Source organism: Engystomops pustulosus, chromosome 3 (assembly GCF_040894005.1).
Source record: "Engystomops pustulosus chromosome 3, aEngPut4.maternal, whole genome shotgun sequence".
NCBI lineage: Eukaryota > Metazoa > Chordata > Amphibia > Anura > Leptodactylidae > Engystomops > Engystomops pustulosus.
The window spans coordinates 9,716,391-9,741,935 of NC_092413.1; the positions used below are offsets into that span (position 1 = coordinate 9,716,391).

The 25,545-nt window shown below is 47.1% G+C and overlaps 1 protein-coding gene across 1 annotated transcript in view; it reads right to left on the bottom strand.

The window, feature by feature from the left end:
• Positions 1 to 25,545, bottom strand: part of GALNT14 (polypeptide N-acetylgalactosaminyltransferase 14) — a 357,711-nt gene that overhangs the window by 104,955 nt on the left and 227,211 nt on the right. The window contains exon 3 of the mRNA XM_072139983.1: positions 1,293 to 1,391. Coding sequence (XP_071996084.1) covers positions 1,293 to 1,391 — 99 coding nt within the window. The remainder of the gene's footprint in view (positions 1 to 1,292; positions 1,392 to 25,545) is intronic.

Here is a 25,545-nt window from a genome sequence, read left to right on the forward strand (position 1 = left end):
GATCGTCCGCCGGCCACGCCCCCGATTTCTGTCACATGGAAGCAGCGCAATTGCGCCACAATCCGATCGCGTGTGCGACAAAATCCCAGCGTAGACACCCTCGAAACATCCCCGAAAAAGGTGCAAAGTCAGATGAAAGTGCAGTGCGCGACCCTTAGTAAATAAGCCCCATAATGTAACAAGAGCCACGCCTACTGCCCTGCCCCAAACCCGACCCCCCAATACCCCAATTTTAGTGGCCTTCACATCATATAATCCCCTCTGGAGGGTCAACACAGTGGGGCCTTTTTTGTTGGGTTTCCCGAAAATTACCGCTTTGTGCCAAATTGCCCCGGGTTCTTGGCGCACACGATCAGATTGCGGCGCATGTGCGCCGGCATGAATGCTACGGAAATCGGGGGGGGGGGGGAGCAGTCAGAAAACCCGACGGATTTGGAAAAACCGTGGTATTTTTTTTTAAAAATGTGTCGCTTGACACACACTTACATGCACCCAGGATAGGATGGTGAACTCCGGCGGACCTCAGCGCAGCAGTGACACCTGGTGGACATTGGGCACACGACCTTAGTGAATCCCAGCAGAACCCGAATCAGTGTCGGAGAACGCGCCGCTGGATCGCGAATGGACCAGGTAAGTAAATCGGCCCAGTATGTTACCTGCACCCTCATAGTGCCCACAGTGGGCCCCTTTGCAAGGCATAGACTTAGACCCAAAATTTCTCCGCTTTAAGACAGATTTGGTGCCAAATTTGGACTTTATGGTCTCCTCCTTTCGGCTGAAATGTATTACACCTGCACAATTTTGACACATGGTGGCACTTTAAGCCACACCCTTCAACATTAAACCACTCCCCCTTGTCCATTAAGGGGTAAAACAAGCTACTTGTAATAAATCTCCCAGGTTTTCTCGTAGCTCAAAGAACATAGGAAGAATAATGCAAATATTCAGCATTTTGGGTAAGAAACTATTAAAACGGAAAGTCTTGTTGACTTCTGGCAGATTGTGAATATTTATCGCTGTGATTTCTATTGATTTTTGTTCTCATCTTTGACTTAATTGTCGAAAAAAATCTCTGAATATAAAAAAAGAGACGGCTCAATGGGAAATGTCAGCGGCTCCTTCCGTGAATGACCCCCCCCCCCCCCCGCCGCGACTGTCATCTGCCGGCGGCTTTTTGGCGTTCGCGTTGCGCGTTTTAATTAGTGGCATTTCAGATGATAACCTGCGATGTCACCACAGAGGAGACGCAACGCCATGTGTGAACGAGACGCAGCCCTGTCACCGGATCTTACCTCCTAATCGTCCTCAGGAGCGTAGAGCGAGCCTCGTTGTGGAAGGTTATAATGATACTCGTAGGTGGAAGGTTTGATGGGTAGTGCAGCTCCGAACACCTGAAACACAGCAATTACAGCATGAGAAGATCCATCATATCACAGAGGAATCTACACTCATCATCCCTGACAGCCTGTACTCCAGAGCTGCACTCACTATTCTGCTGCCGGTGCAGTCACTGTGTACATACATGACATTACTTATCCTGTACTGATCCTGAGTTACATCCTGTATTATACCCCAGAGCTGCACTCACTATTCTGCTGCTGGTGCAGTCACTGTGTACATACATGACATTACTTATCCTGTACTTATCCTGTACTGATCCTGAGTTACATCCTGTATTATACCCCAGAGCTGCACTCACTATTCTGCTGCCGGTGCAGTCACTGTGTACATACATGACATTACTTATCCTGTACTGACCCTGAGTTACATCCTGTATTATACCCCAGAGCTGCACTCACTATTCTGCTGCTGGTGCAGTCCCTGTGTACATACATGACATTACTTATCCTGCACTGATCCTGAGTTACATCCTGTATTATACCCCAGAGCTGCACTCACTATTCTGCTGCCGGTGCAGTCACTGTGTACATACATGACATTACTTATCCTGCACTGATCCTGAGTTACATCCTGTATTATACCCCAGAGCTGCACTCACTATTCTGCTGCTGGTGCAGTCCCTGTGTACATACATGACATTACTTATCCTGTACTGACCCTGAGTTACATCCTGTATTATACCCCAGAGCTGCACTCACTATTCTGCTGCTGGTGCAGTCCCTGTGTACATACATGACATTACTTATCCTGTACTGATCCTGAGTTACATCCTGTATTATACCCCAGAGCTGCACTCACTATTCTGCAGCTGGTGCAGTCACTGTGTACATACATGACATTACTTATCCTGTACTGACCCTGAGTTACATCCTGTATTATACCCCAGAGCTGCACTCACTATTCTGCTGCTGGTGCAGTCACTGTGTACATACATGACATTACTTATCCTGTACTGATCCTGAGTTACATCCTGTATTATACCCCAGTGCTGCACTCACTATTCTGCTGCTGGTGCAGTCACTGTGTACATACATGACATTACTTATCCTGTACTGATCCTGAGTTACATCCTGTATTATACCTCAGAGCTGCACTCACTATTCTGCTGCTGGTGCAGTCACTGTGTACATACATGACATTACTTATCCTGTACTGATCCTGAGTTACATCCTGTATTATACTCCAGAGCTGCACTCACTATTCTGCAGCTGGTGCAGTCACTGTGTACATACATGACATTACTTATCCTGTACTGATCCTGAGTTACATCCTGTATTATACCCCAGAGCTGCACTCACTATTCTGCTGCTGGTGCAGTCACTCTGTACATACATGACATTACTTATCCTGTACTGATCCTGAGTTACATCCTGTATTATACCCCAGAGCTGCACTCACTATTCTGCTGCTGGTGCAGTCACTCTGTACATACATGACATTACTTATCCTGTACTGATCCTGAGTTACATCCTGTATTATACCCCAGAGCTGCACTCACTATTCTGCTGCTGGTGCAGTCCTTGTGTACATACATGACATTACTTATCCTGTACTGACCCTGAGTTACATCCTGTATTATACCCCAGTGCTGCACTCACTATTCTGCTGCTGGTGCAGTCACTGTGTACATACATGACATTACTTATCCTGTACTGATCCTGAGTTACATCCTGTATTATACCTCAGAGCTGCACTCACTATTCTGCTGCTGGTGCAGTCACTGTGTACATACATGACATTACTTATCCTGTACTGATCCTGAGTTACATCCTGTATTATACTCCAGAGCTGCACTCACTATTCTGCAGCTGGTGCAGTCACTGTGTACATACATGACATTACTTATCCTGTACTGATCCTGAGTTACATCCTGTATTATACCCCAGAGCTGCACTCACTATTCTGCTGCTGGTGCAGTCACTCTGTACATACATGACATTACTTATCCTGTACTGATCCTGAGTTACATCCTGTATTATACCCCAGAGCTGCACTCACTATTCTGCTGCTGGTGCAGTCCTTGTGTACATACATGACATTACTTATCCTGTACTGACCCTGAGTTACATCCTGTATTATACCCCAGAGCTGCACTCACTATTCTGCTGCTGGTGCAGTCACTGTGTACATACATGACATTACTTATCCTGTACTGATCCTGAGTTACACCCTCTATTATACCCCAGAGCTGCACTCACTATTCTGCTGCTGGTGCAGTCACTGTGTACATACATGACATTACTTATCCTGCACTGATCCTGAGTTACATCCTGTATTATACCCCAGAGCTGCACTCACTATTCTGCTGGTGGTGCAGTCACTGTGTACATACATGACGTTACTTATCCTGTACTGATCCTGAGTTACATCCTGTATTATACCCCAGAGCTGCACTCACTATTCTGCTGCTGGTGCAGTCACTGTGTACATACATGACATTACTTATCTTGTACTGATCCTGAGTTACATCCTGTATTATACTCCAGAGCTGCACTCACTATTCTGCTGCTGGTGCAGTCACTGTGCACATACATGACATTACTTATCCTGTACTGATCCTGAGTTACATCCTGTATTATACCCCAGAGCTGCACTCACTATTCTGCTGCTGGTGCAGTCACTGTGTACATACATGACATTACTTATCCTGTACTGATCCTGAGTTACATCCTGTATTATACCTCAGAGCTGCACTCACTATTCTGCTGCTGGTGCAGTCACTGTGTACATACATGACATTACTTATCCTGTACTGATCCTGAGTTACATCCTGTATTATACCCCAGAGCTGCACTCACTATTCTGCTGCTGGTGCAGTCACTGTGTACATACATGACATTACTTATCCTGTACTGATCCTGAGTTACATCCTGTATTATACCCCAGAGCTGCACTCACTATTCTGCTGCTGGTGCAGTCACTGTGTACATACATGACATTACTTATCCTGTACTGATCCTGAGTTACATCCTGTATTATACCTCAGAGCTGCACTCACTATTCTGTGCTGGTGCAGTCACTGTGTACATACATGACATTACTTATCCTGTACTGATCCTGAGTTACATCCTGTATTATACTCCAGAGCTGCACTCACTATTCTGCAGCTGGTGCAGTCACTGTGTACATACATGACATTACTTATCCTGTACTGATCCTGAGTTACATCCTGTATTATACCCCAGAGCTGCACTCACTATTCTGCTGCTGGTGCAGTCACGGTGTACATACATGACATTACTTATCCTGTACTGATCCTGAGTTACATCCTGTATTATACCCCAGAGCTGCACTCACTATTCTGCTGCTGGTGCAGTCACTGTGTACATACATGACATTACTTATCCTGTACTGATCCTGAGTTACATCCTGTATTATACTCCAGAGCTGCACTCACTATTCTGCTGCTGGTGTAGTCACTGTGTACATACATGACATTACTTATCCTGTACTGATCCTGAGTTACATCCTGTATTATACCCCAGAGCTGCACTCACTATTCTGCTGCTGGTGCAGTCACTGTGTACATACATGACATTACTTATCCTGTACTGATCCTGAGTTACATCCTGTGTTATACCCCAGAGCTGCACTCACTATTCTGCTGCTGGTGCAGTCACTGTGTACATACATGACATTACTTATCCTGTACTGATCCTGAGTTACATCCTGTATTATACTCCAGAGCTGCACTCACTATTCTGCTGGTGCAGTCACTGTGTACATACATGACATTACTTATCCTGTACTGATCCTGAGTTACATCCTGTATTATACCCCAGAGCTGCACTCACTATTCTGCTGCTGGTGCAGTCACTGTGTACACACATGACATTACTTATCCTGTACTGATCCTGAGTTACATCCTGTATTATACCCCAGAGCTGCACTCACTATTCTGCTGCTGGTGCAGTCACTGTGTACATACATGACATTACTTATCCTGTACTGTAGCCCCCACTTATCAGATATGTATATACACAGTAGCTCCCCCCAGAGGTGGGTGAAGGTAATCAGAATTATATACATTGTCATATAGTCAGAAAACTCTCCCTTTTATGTTTTCTTGCTGTGTCATTTCATATCACGGAGAAGAATTATTTTTTTTTTTTTGAACTGCAGAAAATGTTAAATTGTGACATTTCAGATGAAGATAGCAAAGAGTCCCCGAACTGTCATCACTTCTGAGAATTAGTCATAACTGAGGGCCAAACGGAGAGAGAGAAATGAAAGGTTGAAATTAATGAAGTCCATGGGAGTAATGTGAGAGAACACTGATCCCACCGGTCCCTGCTGAAGATGGATGTAAACCACTAAAAGGGAACCTGTCAGCAGGTGTGACCATGAGACTGCAGCCAGTAATATGTATTGTCCCTGGAGAGATGTGTAATCAGACCTTTGTGTATGTTGTTAGTAGCAGCAGGACTGTGAAATATGGATTTATATTCCAGCATTGTAGCTTTACCAAGTGCACTGTGGACATGTTCTCACACTGCTGTGCTCTGTGCTTAATGTTAGCCATTGCCCTTGGAGAGATGTGTAGTCATACTGTTGTTTATACTGTTAGTATCAGCAGGACTGTGAAAAATTGACTTTTTAAACTTATACTTGTAAATCAATATAGATATTGGATGTAGTGGAGGGGGGGGGTGCACACTTTCGCAAATGTTACTGTTTGAATGAGAAGCAATACATAGGGTGGGCAGAATTTTGCAAAAGATATTGGGGGTCATTTACTAAGGGCCCGAATCGCGTTTTTACGGCGGGTTACACGAATTTCTCAGTTTTGCGCCGATTTTCGATCAGATTGTGGCGCATCGGAGCCGGCATGCACATGGCGGAAATCGGGGGGGGGGGGGCGTGGTGGAATGAAAAACCGTACGGATTCGGAAAAACCACCGCATTTTTTTTTTAAAAAAGTGTCGCTGGACATGCACTTACCTTCACTAGGAATAGGCTCGTGAACTCTGGCGCACCTCGGCGGACTTCAGAGCAGCAGCGACACCTGGTGGACGGCGGAGGAACTACCTTGATGAATCCCGGCCGGACCTGAATCCACCGCAGAGAATGCACCGCTGGATTGCGAATGGACCGGGTAAGTAAATCTGCCCCAATGTTTTGATGACCATTACTATTCTCTGTTCCTCAGGGTGTTCATACTTATGCACATGTTTGATGTTGATGATGTCATCCATATGATTATCCTATGTACATGAAGTCATTAATATAAGGGGGGGGTGCATGAATAACAAGGATATTGGAATAAATCTCAATATTCATAACACATACAGGGGTGTGGATACTTTTGCAATCAATAATGATTGAACAAAGTTTGTTATCCATATATACAGTTTTGCAGATACTGATTGGTAAGTCTAGACACTGGTGTCCTCTGTATGCTGCATGGGGTGTGAAGACTTTTGCAATCCCCTATATTAGCATCTACTAAGGTTCAGATACAAGGACTGACCATACCGCGCTCTCCTGTGGCTCCCAGTGATTGACACATCTAATAGCGGGCTCTGGCAGAGCCCCTTGGGCAGGTGATCCCTTTAAGGCTTTCATGTAGTGACACCCTGACAACCCGATGCTTGTAAGACAATCTCCGCGGATCCGCCGGCTCGATGTCCGTCTCTTGTAGAATCCATCAAAGATTTCCCGGCTCTTTGTAGTCTCGGCTTCTGTCACATCAAAGACGTCTGATGCAGAAGAGAAATTAAGATTCTTTTTTTTTGTTGTAAAAAGTTTAAACCTAAAATCTTCAATAATTTTATTTTCCTCTCAGAGCTGAAGATTATTCATGATGGATCCATTGCTTTAAAAGAAATTACTAGGAGGGATTGAGGTTCTGCAGCAGCTGAGGTGTGTATTATGATGTTCTGCAGCAGCTGAGGTGTGTAGTATGAGGTTCTGCAGCAGCTGAGGTGTGTATCATGAGGTTCTGCGACAGCTGAGATGTGTATTATGAGGTTCTGCAGCAGCTGAGGTGTGTATTATGAGGTTCTGCAGCAGCTGAGGTGTGTATTATGATGTTCTGCAGCAGCTGAGGTTTGTATTATGATGTTCTGCAGCAGCTGAGATGTGTATTATGAGGTTCTGCAGCAGCTGAGGTGTGTATTAGGAGGTTCTGCAGCAGCTGAGGTGTGTATTATGGGGTTCTGCAGCAGCTGAGGTGTGTATTAGGAGGTTCTGCAGCAGCTGAGGTGTGTACTATGAGGTTCTGCAGCAGCTGAGGTGTGTATTATGAGGTTCTGCTGCAGATGAGGTGTGTATCATGAGGTTCTGCGGGAGCTGAGATGTGTATTATGAGGTTCTGCAGCAGCTGAGGTGTGTACTATGAGGTTCTGCAGCAGCTGAGGTGTGTACTATGAGGTTCTGCAGCAGCTGCTGCACGTCACGTCTCTCGGTTAGTCGAGGGGTCGGCTCGGGCTGAGACATCCGGGGTTCTCCCTATTATTTGGTGGATGTTTCCTCCGCTGTCCATTACACTCACGCTCCGGGTCGGGTCCTGATGATGCAGAGGCTCTTGGCAGGAGTTTTTGGAAATGTTATGGTCTGATGCGCGGCCAGGGATGACACCATCACCGGGTCATGTGTGTTATTCAGGAGGTGACATCGTTATGGGGCTCACGGATGGAGAATTCATGGATTACACTTCATTACTTCACCGCAAAACGCGTTACACCAGCAACGATATCAGCGAGGAACCAGCAACGCAACAGATTTAAAGGGACAGGACACCTAAATCCTGGTCCCTAGTAATGACCCTCCCACGGCCGCCCTCTCAGATCTCTTCCTCTTGTTCTGTCCTTTCCTCCAGGCTTTCACCATCCTCATCCATCACCCTGACCGGCTCCTACTTCATCTTATAGGGTCAGGTCACTGGTGTCCCTGGTCCCCCACAGTCACATCTGATTATACTTGTAGGAATCCTTATTGCTCCAGAAAGCTGCTGCCTGAGGTCGAGGTCTCATCCCGGGTCACTATAACCTCTCTGCGGATTACTCCCCATTATTCTGTCTCAGCTTCACTTCTGTTACTCATCTCTTCTCCTGCCCCCAGCCAGTCTCCCCTCCTGCCCCCAGCCAGTCTCTTCTCCTGCCCCCAGCCAGTCTCCTCTCCTGCCCCCAGCCAGTCTCCCCTCCTGCCCCCAGCCAGTCTCTTCTCCTGCCCCCAGCCAGTCTCTTCTCCTTCCCCCAGCCAGTCTCTTCTCCTGCCCCCAGCCAGTCTCTTCTCCTTCCCCCAGCCAGTCTCTTCTCCTGCCCCCAGCCAGTCTCCTCTCCTGCCCCCAGCCAGTCTCCCCTCCTGCCCCCAGCCAGTCTCTTCTCCTGCCCCCAGCCAGTCTCTTCTCCTTCCCCCAGCCAGTCTCTTCTCCTGCCCCCAGCCAGTCTCTTCTCCTTCCCCCAGCCAGTCTCCTCTCCTGCCCCCAGCCAGTCTCCTCTCCTGCCCCCAGCCAGTCTCCTCTCCTGCCCCCAGCCAGTCTCTTCTCCTGCCCCCAGCCAGTCTCCTCTCCTGCCCCCAGCCAGTCTCTTCTCCTGCCCCCAGTCAGTCTCTTCTCCTGCCCCCAGTCAGTCTCTTCTCCTGCCCCCAGCCAGTCTCTTCTCCTGCCCCCAGCCAGTCTCCTCTCCTGCCCCCAGCCAGTCTCCCCTCCTGCCCCCAGCCAGTCTCCTCTCCTGCCCCCAGCCAGTCTCTTCTCCTGCCCCCAGCCAGTCTCTTCTCCTGCCCCCAGCCAGTCTCCCCTCCTGCCCCCAGCCAGTCTCCTCTCCTGCCCCCAGCCAGTCTCCTCTCCTGCCCCCAGCCAGTCTCCTCTCCTGCCCCCAGCCAGTCTCTTCTCCTGCCCCAAGCCAGTCTCCTCTCCTGCCCCCAGCCAGTCTCCTCTCCTGCCCCCAGCCAGTCTCCTCTCCTGCCCCCAGCCAGTCTCCTCTCCTGCCCCCAGCCAGTCTCCTCTCCTTCCCCCAGCCAGTCTCCTCTCCTGCCCCCAGCCAGTCTCCTCTCTTGCCCCCAGCCAGTCTCTTCTCCTGCCCCCAGCCAGTCTCTCTTCTCCTGCCCCCAGCCAGTCTCCTCTCCTGCCCCCAGCCAGTCTCCTCTCCTGCCCCCAGCCAGTCTCTTCTCCTGCCCCCAGCCAGTCTCCTCTCCTGCCCCCAGCCAGTCTCCTCTCCTGCCCCCAGCCAGTCTCTTCTCCTGCCCCCAGCCAGTCTCCTCTCCTGCCCCCAGCCAGTCTCTTCTCCTGCCCCCAGTCAGTCTCTTCTCCTGCCCCCAGCCAGTCTCCTCTCCTGCCCCCAGCCAGTCTCCCCTCCTGCCCCCAGCCAGTCTCTTCTCCTGCCCCCAGCCAGTCTCTTCTCCTGCCCCCAGCCAGTCTCCCCTCCTGCCCCCAGCCAGTCTCCTCTCCTGCCCCCAGCCAGTCTCCTCTCCTGCCCCCAGCCAGTCTCCTCTCTTGCCCCCAGCCAGTCTCCTCTCCTGCCCCCAGCCAGTCTCCTCTCCTGCCCCCAGCCAGTCTCTTCTCCTGCCCCCAGCCAGTCTCCTCTCCTGCCCCCAGCCAGTCTCCTCTCCTGCCCCCAGCCAGTCTCCTCTCCTGCCCCCAGCCAGTCTCCTCTCCTGCCCCCAGCCAGTCTCTTCTCCTGCCCCCAGCCAGTCTCTTCTCCTGCCCCCAGCCAGTCTCCTCTCTTGCCCCCAGCCAGTCTCTTCTCCTGCCCCAACCAGTCTCTTCTCCTGCCCCCAGCCAGTCTCTTCTCCTGCCCCCAGCCAGTCTCCTCTCTTGCCCCCAGCCAGTCTCCTCTACTGCCTCCAGCCAGTCTCCTCTCCTGCCCCCAGCCAGTCTCCTCTCTTGCCCCCAACCAGTCTCCTCTCCTGCCCCCAGCCAGTCTCCTCTCTTGCCCCCAGCCAGTCTCCTCTCCTGCCCCCAGCCAGTCTCCTCTCCTGCCCCCAGCCAGTCTCCTCTCCTGCCCCCAGCCAGTCTCCTCTCCTGCCCCCAGCCAGTCTCCTCTCTTGCCCCCAGCCAGTCTCCTCTACTGCCTCCAGCCAGTCTCCTCTCCTGCCCCCAGCCAGTCTCCTCTCTTGCCCCCAACCAGTCTCCTCTCCTGCCCCCAGCCAGTCTCCTCTCTTGCCCCAGCCAGTCTCCTCTCTTGCCCCCAGCCTGTCTCCTCTCTTGCCCCAGCCATTCTCCTCTCCTGCCCCCAGCCAGTCTCCTCTCCTGCCCCCAGCCAGTCTCCTCTCCTGCCCCCAGCCAGTCTCCTCTCTTGCCCCCAGCCTGTCTCCTCTCTTGCCCCCAGCCTGTCTCCTCTCTTGCCCCCAGCCATTCTCCTCTCCTGCCCCAGCCAGTCTCCTCTCTTGCCCCCAGCCTGTCTCCTGTCTTGCCCCCAGCCAGTCTCCTGTAACACAATACTGCCATATAGTTAATATACCGCACAATGCCTAAATCACTGTACCCACCATTATTTCGCCACATACAGTACTGCAGCAATGTTACAGAACCGCACAGTATAAACCGCCATACACTGCACAATAGAATGTACCGCATAATATCCCCATACACTGCATAATACGCATAATACCGCCATACACTGCACAAGAGAATGTACCGCATAATATCGCCATACACTGCATAATACGCATAATACCGCCATACACTGCACAATAGAATGTACCGCATAATATCCCCATACACTGCATAATACGCATAATACCGCCATACACTGCACAATAGAATGTACCGCATAATATCGCCATACACTGCATAATACGCATAATACCGCCATACGCTACACAATAGAATATACCGCATAATCGTACGGCGGCTCCGCCCCTGCATGACCTGATGTATATAATACGGATACATTGTAACTATTATAATAGAATCCTGCGCTTGTGTCACCACCAGGAGGGCGACGCCCCTTTATATGGGATTTTTGTCACATGACCCAATCTCTTATTCCTGGCGTCTTATATGAGTAGTGGATGCGCGGGTCCAGGCGCGGTGATTACTGCCTGATATTAAAGTAGGTCACCGCATGCAGCGAGACCACGAGACGGAACGTGCGCAGGAAAACGCTGCTTCAGTCATTTCCACAGATTTTAATATCTTGGTTAATGGAACATTTCAACTCAATTCTAATTTCTCCTGGGACGGGGGAGGGGAAGGAGGAACCGAGGAATCAGATTATACTGGCAGAAGGATAATACACACAGTGATGTCACAGTACAGGGATAATACACACAGTGATGTCACAGTACAGGGATAATACACACAGTGATGTCACAGTACAGGGATAATACACACAGCGATGTCACAGTACAGGGATAATACACACAGTGATGTCACAGTACAGGGATAATACACACAGCGATGTCACAGTACAGGGGATAATACACACAGTGATGTCACAGTACAGAGATAATACACACAGTGATGTCACAGTACAGGGATAATACACACAGTGATGTCACAGTACAGAGATAATACACACAGTGATGTCACAGTACAGAGATAATACACACAGTGATGTCACAGTACAGGTATAATACACACAGTGATGTCACAGTACAGGATAATACACACAGCGATGTCACAGTACAGGGGATAATACACACAGTGATGTCACAGTACAGGGGATAATACACACAGCGATGTCACAGTACAGGGGATAATACACACAGTGATGTCACAGTACAGGGGATAATACACACAGCGATGTCACAGTACAGAGATAATACACACAGTGATGTCACAGTACAGGGATAATACACACAGTGATGTCACAGTACAGGGATAATACACACAGCGATGTCACAGTACAGAGATAATACACACAGTGATGTCACAGTACAGGGATAATACACACAGTGATGTCACAGTACAGGGATAATACACACAGTGATGTCACAGTACAGGGATAATACACACAGTGATGTCACAGTACAGGGATATTACACACAGTGATGTCACAGTACAGGGATAATACACACAGTGATGTCACAGTACAGGGATAATACACAGTGATGTCACAGTACAGGGATACTACACACAGTGATGTCACAGTACAGGGATAATACACACAGTGATGTCACAGTACAGGGATAATACACACAGTGATGTCACAGTACAGGGATACTACACACAGTGATGTCACAGTACAGGGATAATACACACAGTGATGTCACAGTACAGGGATAATACACACAGTGATGTCACAGTACAGGGATATTACACACAGTGATGTCACAGTACAGGGATAATACACACAGTGATGTCACAGTACAGGGATAATACACAGTGATGTCACAGTACAGGGATACTACACACAGTGATGTCACAGTACAGGGATAATACAGTACAGTACAGGGATAATACACACAGTGATGTCACAGTACAGGGATAATACACAGTGATGTCACAGTACGGGGATAATACACACAGTGATGTCACAGTACAGAGATAATACACACCGTGATGTCACAGTGCAGGATAATACACACAGAGATGTCACAGTACAGTGATAATACACACAGTGATGTCACAGTACAGAGATAATACACACAGTGATGTCACAGTACAGGGATAATACACACAGTGATGTCACAGTACAGTGATAATACACACAGTGATGTCACAGTACAGTGATAATACACACAGTGATGTCACAGTACAGGGATAATACACACAGTGATGTCACAGTACAGAGATAATACACACAGTGATGTCACAGTACAGGGATAATACACAGTGATGTCACAGTACAGGGATAATACACACAGTGATGTCACAGTACAGGGATAATACACACAGCGATGTCACAGTACAGGGATAATACACAGTGATGTCACAGTACAGAGATAATACACACAGTGATGTCACAGTACAGGGATAATACACACAGCGATGTCACAGTACAGGGATAATACACACAGTTATGTCACAGTACAGGGATAATACACACAGCGATGTCACAGTACAGGGATAATACACACAGTGATGTCACAGTACAGAGATAATACACACAGTGATGTCACAGTACAGGGATAATACACAGTGATGTCACAGTACAGAGATAATACACACAGTGATGTCACAGTACAGGGATAATACACACAGTGATGTCACAGTACAGGGATAATACACACAGTGATGTCACAGTACAGGATAATACACACAGTGATGTCACAGTACAGGGATAATACACACAGTGATGTCACAGTACAGGGATAATACACACAGTGATGTCACAGTACAGGGATAATACACACAGTGATGTCACAGTACAGGGATAATACACACAGTGATGTCACAGTACAGAGATAATACACACAGTGATGTCACAGTACAGGGATAATACACACAGCGATGTCACAGTACAGGGATAATACACACAGTGATGTCACAGTACAGGGATAATACACAGTGATGTCACAGTACAGAGATAATACACACAGTGATGTCACAGTACAGGATAATACACACAGTGATGTCACAGTACAGGGATAATACACATAGTGATGTCACAGTACAGGGATAATACACACAGTGATGTCACAGTACAGAGATAATACACACAGTGATGTCACAGTACAGGGATAGTACACATAGTGATGTCACAGTACAGGGATAATACACACAGTGATGTCACAGTACAGGGATAATACACACAGTGATGTCACAGTACAGGGATAATACACACAGTGATGTCACAGTACAGGGATAGTACACATAGTGATGTCACAGTACAGGGATAGTACACATAGTGATGTCACAGTACAGAGATAATACACACAGTGATGTCACAGTACAGGGATAATACACACAGTGATGTCACAGTACAGGGATAATACACAAAGTGATGTCACAGTACAGGGATAATACACACAGTGATGTCACAGTACAGGGATAATACACACAGTGATGTCACAGTACAGGGATAATGCACACAGCGATGTCACAGTACAGGGAGAATACACACAGTGATGTCACAGTACAGAGATAATACACACAGTGATGTCACAGTACAGAGAAAATACACACAGTGATGTCACAGTACAGGGATAATACACACAGTGATGTCACAGTACAGAGATAATACACATGGTGATGTCACAGTACAGGGATAATACACACAGTGATGTCACAGTACAGAGATAATACACACAGTGATGTCACTGCACAACAACACTATTTTATGGGCTAAAGCCTCAATGCTGAGAGCACAGAGCAAATCAGTGTGAGGACATGCTTCTAGTGCACTTGGAGAAGATTATATCACAGTCCTGCTTCTACTAACAATATACACAAGGTCTGGTTACACATCTCCCCAGGGACAGGACATAACACTGGCTGCAGTCCCATATATAAGGAATATCGGTGTCCTGCAATGTGGATCCAGGTCCTACCAGGATAACAAAGCAGTAATAGAAGCGGTTCTCCTTCTGTCCGCTGGACTGTGACTCTGTGTCAGCACTTCCCATGATGCACTGCACCTGCAGATGTGTGATAGTGATAATCCTGCCGCTGGGATGAGCCTCCATAATTATCCCGCCTGACAATTACATCCGGAGTAATTGCCATTTAATACTTCGCCACGAGTGAAAATTGCAGCTTTTAGCCTGAAAAGTGCTCGAATAATGAAGCAAATCCCCTAAGTGATGAGTCCCCAGCCCCCCAGGGCTACTGACGCCCAAACCGCTGACTCTACCAATTGTAAAGCCCAAGCACCGGCACGAGACGGGGGGGGGGGGGGGGCGACTGCCAAAATATCACCGGCCACAAATATAAGGACAGGAGAGGTCATGGGGGAGATCATGGCTACAACGTACACATCAAACTGCACAACTAACCTATAGCACCCCTCCCCAGGTATGACAATGGTTTGGTCCAGATATTGGTGCCCGTGCCCCGAGTCTGTACCTGAATACAAATCCTAAAAGGTCGCCCTCTCCGTACACAACAAAGCTTTGGTCCAGGTACTGGTGCCCTAGCCAATCCAATGTGGATATATGAGTCTGCAGAATGATCCTATTGAAGCCCTTATCCTATGACAATGGTTTGGTCCAGGTACTGGTTCCCTAGCCAATCCGATGCAGAATGATCCTATCGAAGCCCTTATCCTATGACAATGGTTTGGCCCAGGTCCAGGTTCCCTAGCCAATCCGATGTGGACATATGAGTCCGTACCTGCAGAATGATCCTGTCGAAGCCCTTATCCTATGATGACTGGTGGCTAGACAATGCAGTTGGGGTATATCTGTACTTTACCTACACAATGAATCTATTGGACCCCCCTTTCCCTATGACATATATTTGGTCCAGGAACTGGTCCCCACCTTAATCCAGTGGATGTACAGTAGATCAATGAGTCTGTACCGGCAGATTAAACCTAAAGGACCCCCTTTTTCTATGACAATGGTTTGGTCCAGGAACTGGTGCTCTAGACAATTCAATGGGGTTAGATCGATGAGTTTGCACCTGCAGAATAGACATATTGGACCCCCTCTCCCTACAGGACCTGGGGCCCTAGACAATCTAGATGCACGGTAGATTGATGAGTCTGTACCTTCAGATAAAAACCTAAAGGACCCTTTCCCTTCGACAATGGCTTCATCAAGGTCCTGTCTAGGTGCCCTAGTCAATCCAACGGGGTTAGATTGATGAGTCTGTTCCTGCCCAATAACCCCCGGACCTCCTTACCCTATAGTATGGTCCAGGTGCTGGTGCCCTAAGCCTGAAATGATTGGGGCCTGATCAATAAGATTGTCCCAGCTGTTAGAGACTACGGCAACTTGACTCCATGACACCTAAATATACACCTAAATACAGATCTAACAGCTCCCTCCAATATTCATGACGTTTCCTACTTCCATGTGCCTAAGGGTTGATGAGACCAAACTCATGAAACCCATCGGTGGTCACACAATGGTCGCAAAACAGAATTAAGTAACAAGTAGCAGAGGGTAGTGGGGCCCAAAAAAATCAAGTCAAGGGAGAAATACATTTATGGTACCATCAAGAACCCAAAAAGTAGCCAGGTGGTCAGTCAAGGTTATGGCAAACAATGTGGTCCTAGAGAAGGCTCCTCCCATGTGGTCCCCCATCCATGTGTGATTCATGGGGGTCTAACTCCTGGAACCCCTGAAATCGGGAGAATGGGCGACCTTCTGGTAAAGATGTCCTCTAAACAGTCCCAGAGGTCCTACAGATGGATGCTGATAATAGTGAAGCCAGAACTTCTAGGAGCTTAGGAGACACATACAGGGGGATATAAAGCACAGTCAGAAATCTTTCCATGGGCGACTGAATTGGTGGATACAAACTCAATATACGTGCAATGGGTCCAACCAAACCGGAACCAAAGACAAGGCTGAAAAAATAAGGTGCATTTTCTAAAAACAGCGCCACCCGAGTAGACAGGAAGTGTCTGGTATTACAGCTCATTCCAAATCCAATGAATGAGATTGAGCTGCAATACAGGATACAGCCTCTATGCAAGGGTGGCGCTGTTTCTCCATCCATAAAATCCGACCCGTTTTCTCATAAAATTTCACTGTAGATGTTTTGCAATTTCTCATTTTTTGTGGAGTCCAACGCAAAATCCACTTAAGGAATCTGATTTGGCTCATACATAGCTGCTAGTAGCTAATTGCAGCGCGGAGAGTCTCTTCTGAGTGATTAGACTTCAGCGAGCAGGTGCGAGGAGAGGAAGGGCGCCGGTCCTCCATCCTCCGGTTATCCTCAGGCTGCTGCTGCCCCCGCTGTGCCGAAACATCTATGCACCAGGCGTCTCGGTTAATCTTTGCAGATGTAGCAGGAGAGAAATTCTCGCCGTGATTTATTTCATTTCTGCATCGTGACACATAAGAAAACTAAATAAGGAATTTACTGCAATACATGTGTCTGCCACTAGATGGCGCTGTGCAGAATTGTCTACAGCACCAAGATTCCCCTCAACAGCACAACGTGTGGCCAGATAGGGTATTGCAGTGATACAATCAATTCCAATCGAAATAACCAGTAGAATCACTAAAAAATTTCCATATATCAAACCGCGCCCCAACTTAAATCAGGAGAGATTTTTTTGAATCCAAAAAGTTTTACCTGTAAGGATTTTGTACAAAGCAGCAAGTTAACGGATTCTGGATCCCAAAATCTGGAACATGGATCGTTTTAAGAACGCTGTGTTATCAGGGGTACTGGTCTTTTTGTATTGATCTTTGCCCCCAAATCTTTATCCCCTCTGCGTATTTTTTTCCAAAATTTTTGAAAGTCTAATTGATACAATGTTTTATATTTTTTTTTACATTTTGGTTTATTTTAATCCGATTTTATTAGATCTTAATTACTTTTAATTTGTATTATGATTATTACAATTTTTTTCTAGAATTTTTTCGGTAATTTTGTTGTCTGGTAACAAGTGTTGTGTTGTATTTATAGTACAGGTCTGAGTTTTTGTAATTTTTGAACATTTTATTTTTATAATTGTTTTTTTTTTTACTTTTTAGTGGATTTATACAAACAGTTGGCATGTGCTTACAATTTTTTAACATTTAAAAAAAAAAAACACCATTTGATTTGATGCATTATGGAACAAACATACCTGGAGACTGCTGTAGCTACACTGATGCAGAGACATATCTTGTTTAATCCCTGAGCTGAGTGGTTTTGCTGAAAAAAAACATTTATAAAATTATAATAATGAGGCTCTGTTGCTTCTGTGCTGGGGCTCGGCAGCTTCTCCTCTTACATTAAGTATGCACTGCTCAGAGGATGATGTAATCATTGTGTTGTGCCTGACAGGCAGAAGTAATCAAACACTGCACCATTCCCCAACTCCTGTGTATGAGTCATCAAGCTCAATTTGATTAGTCCTGTCTGGACAGTTCAGGAAGCTCCATGAACTTCAGTCAGCAACACCCAGCTTTCCCAAGATCCTGAATGATATAATTGCTTTTTGAGCAAAACAACTCAGCACAGGGATTAAACAAGATATGTTTCTGCATCAGTGTAGCTACAGCATTCTCAAGGTATATTTGCTTCATACTGCATCAAATCAAATGATAGGTTTCCTTTAATTCTCAGTGAATAAATTACAATTTCTTTATGATGTTCCTCCCCCAAGGGGAAACTTTTTAAACTCTTGAAGCACCTGGGCAGGAGGTGTACAGTAAATTATTGTGTCCCTTGTTGCTAAAACTGAAACATATTATAATATTTAGAAAAAAGAATCTATATTTGTTTGTCCAAAAAAATGTAACTTTCTGAAAATGTAATTGATACAAGTTTAAAAAAAAAATTATATGTTTGACTGTGGGGATCTTCTTATATGTGTTATGCATGGCCTCCTTCCTTCTAAAAATCAACTTTTAAAATAATGCTAATGAGCCTGAAGTGCTCTGGGGGGGTGTTATCAGAGCCCTTTGGTGCTGTAGCTTCGCTGGTTACTGTGTGAGATCACAGCAGGAAGCGCTAAGGGAGCAGGGGTGAGGGGAGACAGTGTAACAGCCTGTGAAGCTGCGGCGTGGAGAAGCACCAGAGCACTTCTGACTCATTAGCATAATTATGAAAGTTGATTTTAGAAGGAAGGAGACCATGGATAACACGTATCAGGAGATGACCACAGTCACGATGCCTGGACCTAGGAGTAAATGCCCCTGGTTATCAGGATGGTAGATTTCCCCTATAGGGGTTCCCCTATAACCCCTGGTATCTATAATACCTGGGGTATCTATAGAAAAGATTATCAACTGTTCTTACAAAAACAGTAACTTTTTAAAAGTCTAATTAACAAAATGTTTTTCTCATTTTAGGATTTTTGTATTTTTTTTTTTTATTCATTAGGATTTTTGTTACATTTTGACTCTTTCCAGCATATTTCGGGATAATTAGCCGGTAAGTGACAATCTCCTGGTGCCGCTGACCTCGTGGGCGCAGGATCCAGACATTTTTTTTTTCCTCTTCTTTTTTACACTTCGTGTTTATTCTGATAACATATCATTTTCTAATTAGCGCGGAGGAGACCTGGTAATTAGCCTCATCTCCGGCTCCTCACTTTCTGCATCGCGCAGGTCACTGTTCTCTAGATGTTTTGTCACTTATATCTCGTAAATGGAATTTTTTTAATTTTTTTTTTTTTTTTTTTTTTGCAGCTAATTTCAACAGACGTGCAATGTTATTGGAAAGAAAATTACTTTCACATTTTCGCATCAACAGAAATGTGCAGAATTTAACTATTTTCGGTCATTCTTTAAACAATTTTTGGCACCCGACCGGGTTCTCATGTGATCACTGGAGATAAAAACCTACTATATGTTATCTAAAGGGAAAGCATCAGCAGCCAATATTAACTATTGCCCCTGGGGAGCTGTGTAATCAGACCTTTGTGTATGTTGTTAGTAGCAGCAGGACTGTGATATACAGATTTATATTCCAGGATTGTACTAGTGGCATGTCCTCACACTACTGTACTCTGAGCTCTCTGCAGCCAGTGTTATGTATTGTCCCTGGAGAGATGTGTAATCAGACCTCACACTGCTGTGCTCTGTGCACTCTGCAGCCAGTGTTATGTATTGTTCCTGGAGAGATGTGTAATCACACCTCACACTGCTGTGCTCTGTGCTCTCTGCAGCCAGTATTTATGTATTGTCCCTGGAGAGATGTATAATCAGACCTCACACTGCTGTGCTCTGTGCTCTCTGCAGCCAGTGTTATGTACTGTCCCTGGAGAGATGTGTAATCAGACCTCACACTGCTGTGCTCTGTGCTCTCTGCAGCCAGTGTTATGTATTGACCCTGGAGAGATGTGTAATCAGACCTCACACTGCTGTGCTCTGTGCTCTCTGCAGCCAGTGTTATGTATTGTCCCTGGAGAGATGTGTAATCACACCTCACACTGCTGTGCTCTGGGCTCTCTGCAGCCAGTGTTATGTATTGTCCCTGGAGAGATGTGTAATCAGACCTCACACTGCTGTGCTCTGTGCTCTCTGCAGCCAGTGTTATGTACTGTCCCTGGAGAGATGTGTAATCATACCTCACACTGCTGTGCTCTGTGCTCTCTGCAGCCAGTGTTATGTATTGTCCCTGGAGAGATGTGTAATCACACCTCACACTGCTGTGCTCTGGGCTCTCTGCAGCCAGTGTTATGTATTGTCCCTGGAGAGATGTGTAATCAGACCTCACACTGCTGTGCTCTGTGCTCTCTGCAGCCAGTGTTATGTATTGTCCCTGGAGAGATGTGTAATCAGACCTCACACTGCTGTGCTCTGTGCTCTCTGCAGCCAGTGTTATGTACTGTCCCTGGAGTGATGTGTAATCATACCTCACACTGCTGTGCTCTGTGCTCTCTGCAGCCAGTGTTATGTACTGTCCCTGGAGTGATGTGTAATCATACCTCACACTGCTGTGCTCCGTGCTCTCTGCAGCCAGTGTTATGTATTGTCCCTGGAGAGATGTGTAATCAGACCTCACACTGCTGTGCTCTGTGCTCTCTGCAGCCAGTGTTATGTACTGTCCCTGGAGTGATGTGTAATCATACCTCACACTGCTGTGCTCTGTGCTCTCTGCAGCCAGTGTTATGTACTGTCCCTGGAGTGATGTGTAATCATACCTCACACTGCTGTGCTCCGTGCTCTCTGCAGCCAGTGCTAGAACTGCATTATACAAATAATGTTATTAGAGCCGAGGAAAACGCTGCTCTTCAAGGGCACGAGAGGAAGAGTCATTACCGGATGACAGCGATCTGCGCCCACGGAAGACGTACTGCCCAGACCGCGCATAAAGAGCGCCACAAAATCACCGCTCAAGGACAGCGCTTAAAGGGAATGGCTAATGAAAAGTGCAGGAAATATTACAGAGCCAGGACCAGACCCAGGACTGTAACAAAACTCCCCGAGACGACATTCACAAAATCACTGGAAGAGACCAACTACAACTATTACTACATAGGGAACCAGGCAGTACTGCAGCAAGTGCTATGAATTGTCCCTGGAGAGATGTGTAACCAGACCTTTGTGTATGGTGTTAGTAGCAGCAGGACTGTGATATATGGATTTATATTCCAGGATTGTACTGTGATCGTGTCCTCACACTGCTGTGCTCTCTGCAGCCAGTGTTATGTATTGTCCCTGGAGAGATGTGTAATCAGACCTCATACTGCTGTGCTCTGTGCTCTCTGCAGCCAGTGTTATGTATTGTCCCTGTAGAGATGTGTAATCAGACCTCACACTGCTGTGCTCTGTGCTCTCTGCAGCCAGTGTTATGTATTGTCCCTGGAGAGATGTGTAATCAGACCTCACACTGCTGTGCTCTGTGCTCTCTGCAGCCAGTGTTATGTATTGTCCCTGGAGTGATGTGTAATCAGTCCTCACACTGCTGTGCTCTGTGCTCTCTGCAGCCAGTGTTATGTATTGTCCCTGGAGAGATATGTAATCAGACCTCACACTGCTGTGCTCTGTGCTCTCTGCAGCCAGTGTTATGTATTGTCCCTGGAGAGATGTGTAATCAGACCTCACACTGCTGTGCTCTGTGCTCTCTGCAGCCAGTGTTATGTATTGTCCCTAGAGAGGTGTGTAATCAGACCTCACACTGCTGTGCTCTGTGCTCTCTGCAGCCAGTGTTATGTACTGTCCCTGGATAGATGTGTAATCAGACCTCACACTGCTGTGCTCTGTGCACTCTGCAGCCAGTGTTATGTATTGTCCCTGGAGAGATGTGTAATCAGACCTCACACTGCTGTGCTCTGTGCTCTCTGCAGCCAGTGTTATGTATTGTCCCTGTAGAGATGTGTAATCAGACCTCACACTGCTGTGCTCTGTGCTCTCTGCAGCCAGTGTTATGTATTGTCCCTGGAGAGATGTGTAATCAGACCTCACACTGCTGTGCTCTGTGCTCTCTGCAGCCAGTGTTATGTATTGTCCCTGTAGAGATGTGTAATCAGACCTCACACTGCTGTGCTCTGTGCTCTCTGCAGCCAGTGTTATGTATTGTCCCTGGAGAGATGTGTAATCAGACCTCACACTGCTGTGCTCTGTGCTCTCTGCAACCAGTGCTATGTATTGTCCCTGGATAGATGTGTAATCAGACCTCACACTGCTGTGCTCTGTGCTCTCTACAGCCAGTGTTATGTATTGTCCCTGGAGAGATGTGTAATCAGACCTCACACTGCTGTGCTTTGTGCTCTCTGCAGCCAGTGTTATGTATTGTCCCTGGAGAGATGTGTAATCAGACCTCACACTGCTGTGCTCTGAGCTCTCTGCAGCCAGTGCTATGTATTGTCCCTGGATAGATGTGTAATCAGACCTCACACTGCTGTGCTCTGTGCTCTCTGCAGCCAGTGTTAGGTATTGTCCCTGGAGAGATGTGTAATCAGACCTCACACTGCTGTGCTCTGTGCTCTCTGCAGCCAGTGTTAGGTATTGTCTCTGGAGAGATGTGTAATCAGACCTCACACAGCTGTGCTCTGTGCTCTCTGCAGCCAGTGTTATGTATTGTCCCTGGAGAGATGTGTAATAAGACCTCTGTGTATGTTGTTAGTAGCAGCAGGACTGTGACATACGGATTTATATTCCAGGATTGTACTGGGGGTATGTCCTCACACTGCTGTGCCCTGTGCTCTCTGCAGCCAGTGTTAGGTATTGTCCCTGGAGAGATGTGTAATCAGACCTCACACTGCTGTGCTCTGTGCTCTCTGCAGCCAGTGTTATGTACTCTCCCTGGAGAGATGTGTAATCAGACCTCACACTGCTGTGCTCTGTGCTCTCTGCAGCCAGTGTTAGGTATTGTCTCTGGAGAGATGTGTAATCAGACCTCACACTGCTGTGCTCTGTGCTCTCTGCACCCAGTATTATGTATTGTCCCTGGAGAGATGAGTAATCAGACCTCACACTGCTTTGCTCTGTGCTCTCTGCAGCCAGTGTTATGTATTGTCCCTGGAGAGATGTGTAATCAGACCTCACACTGCTGTGCTCTGTGCTCTCTGCAGCCAGTGTTATGTACTGTCCCTGGAGAGATGTGTAATCAGACCTCACACTGCTGTGCTCTGTGCTCTCTGCAGCCAGTGTTATGTATTGTCCCTGGAGAGATGTGTAATCAGACCTCACACTGCTGTGCTCTGTGCTCTCTGCAGCCAGTGTTATGTATTGTCCCTGGAGAGATGTGTAATCAGACCTCACACTGCTGTGCTCTGTGCTCTCTGCAGCCAGTGTTATGTATTGTCCCTGGAGAGATGTGTAATCAGACCTCACACTGCTGTGCTCTGTGCTCTCTGCAGCCAGTGTTATGTATTGTCCCTGGAGAGATGTGTAATCAGACCTCACACTGCTGTGCTCTGTGCTCTCTGCAGCCAGTGTAATGTATTGTCCCTGGAGAGATGTGTAATCAGACCTCACACTGCTGTGCTCTGTGCTCTCTGCAGCCAGTGTTATGTATTGTCCCTGGAGAGATGTGTAATCAGACCTCACACTGCTGTGCTCTGTGCTCTCTGCAGCCAGTGTTATGTATTGTCCCTGGAGAGATGTGTAATCAGACCTCACACTGCTGTGCTCTGTGCTCTCTGCAGCCAGTGTTATGTATTGTCCCTGGAGAGATGTGTAATCAGACCTCACACTGCTGTGCTCTGTGCTCTCTGCAGCCAGTGTTATGTATTGTCCCTGGAGAGATGTGTAATCAGACCTCACACTGCTGTGCTCTGTGCTCTCTGCAGCCAGTGTAATGTATTGTCCCTGGAGAGATGTGTAATCAGACCTCACACTGCTGTGCTCTGTGCTCTCTGCAGCCAGTGTTATGTATTGTCCCTGGAGAGATGTGTAATCAGACCTCACACTGCTGTGCTCTGTGCTCTCTGCAGCCAGTGTTATGTACTGTCCCTGGAGAGATGTGTAATCAGACCTCACACTGCTGTGCTCTGTGCTCTCTGCAGCCAGTGTTAGGTATTGTCCCTGGAGAGATGTGTAATCAGACCTCACACTGCTGTGCTCTGTGCTCTCTGCAGCCAGTGTTATGTATTGTCCCTGGAGAGATGTGTAATCAGACCTCACACTGCTGTGATCTGTGCTCTCTGCAGCCAGTGTTATGTATTGTCCCTGGAGAGATGTGTAATCAGACCTCACACTGCTGTGCTCTGTGCTCTCTGCAGCCAGTGTTATGTATTGTCCCTGGAGAGATGTGTAATCAGACCTCACACTGCTGTGATCTGTGCTCTCTGCAGCCAGTGTTATGTATTGTCCCTGGAGAGATGTGTAATCAGACCTCACACTGCTGTGCTCTGTGCTCTCTGTAGCCAGTGTTATGTATTGTCCCTGGAGAGATGTGTAATCAGACCTTGGTGTGTGTTGTACTTGATGTGACAATCTGGGATGAGGTTCATCATATTCAGAACACTTCAAATATTTCGGAGAGAGATGCTACTGTGATTCTTGTGGAGGGATTTTAGGAAGTGAAATTCATTCTCCGCCTTATTACATGTAAGAATCCAAAACCACGAGGCCCCTCCCCCTGAATGACACGCGCAGAGAACATTCGGAGACGCATTGACGCAAATGTTACTGTTCCTTTTTATGCTTTTTATGCAGATTTTTGACATGTTTTTTTCTCGCCTGCACTTTGGCAAATTGTTCCGTCTCAGGAGGCTGTAAAATGTAAAATCTGAATTATGTTTTTGTTTTCCTGCTTTTTTTCCGGTATATTTATAGCCTTTAAAAAAAGTTGCACAGACAGTATGAAATTTATATAAAAGTATCAGAATTCTCAGAAATTCTAGAAATTCTCATGAAGCCCCCGATTCCCTCCCCCGCTCCTGTTTCAAAACTTAAAAGCAGGTAAAGAGGGGTTAGCCAGTGATTGGTGAGCCTTCAGCAGTTGACCATTAGCCCCTCCCCCTCTGCACCCTGTGATTGTGGGGTTCACAAGTCCCCCTTAAAGGGAACCTACCACCACAAATCTACCTATAAAGGTTGATCGGGTGGTAGGTGGATCAATGGGACGTGAGGATAGCCCTTTTAAGGGCTAATCCTCACGTCCCCACACTTTTTTGTTAACTTTTATTAGACTTTTATGCAAATTTACTTATGCGGCTACTGGGGCGTGGAGTAGCCGCATCTGAGGTTACACGTGGCGGCTATTCCACGCCCCGGTAGCCTCTTTTCCCCTCCTACTCACCATCTTCGGCGCGCAGC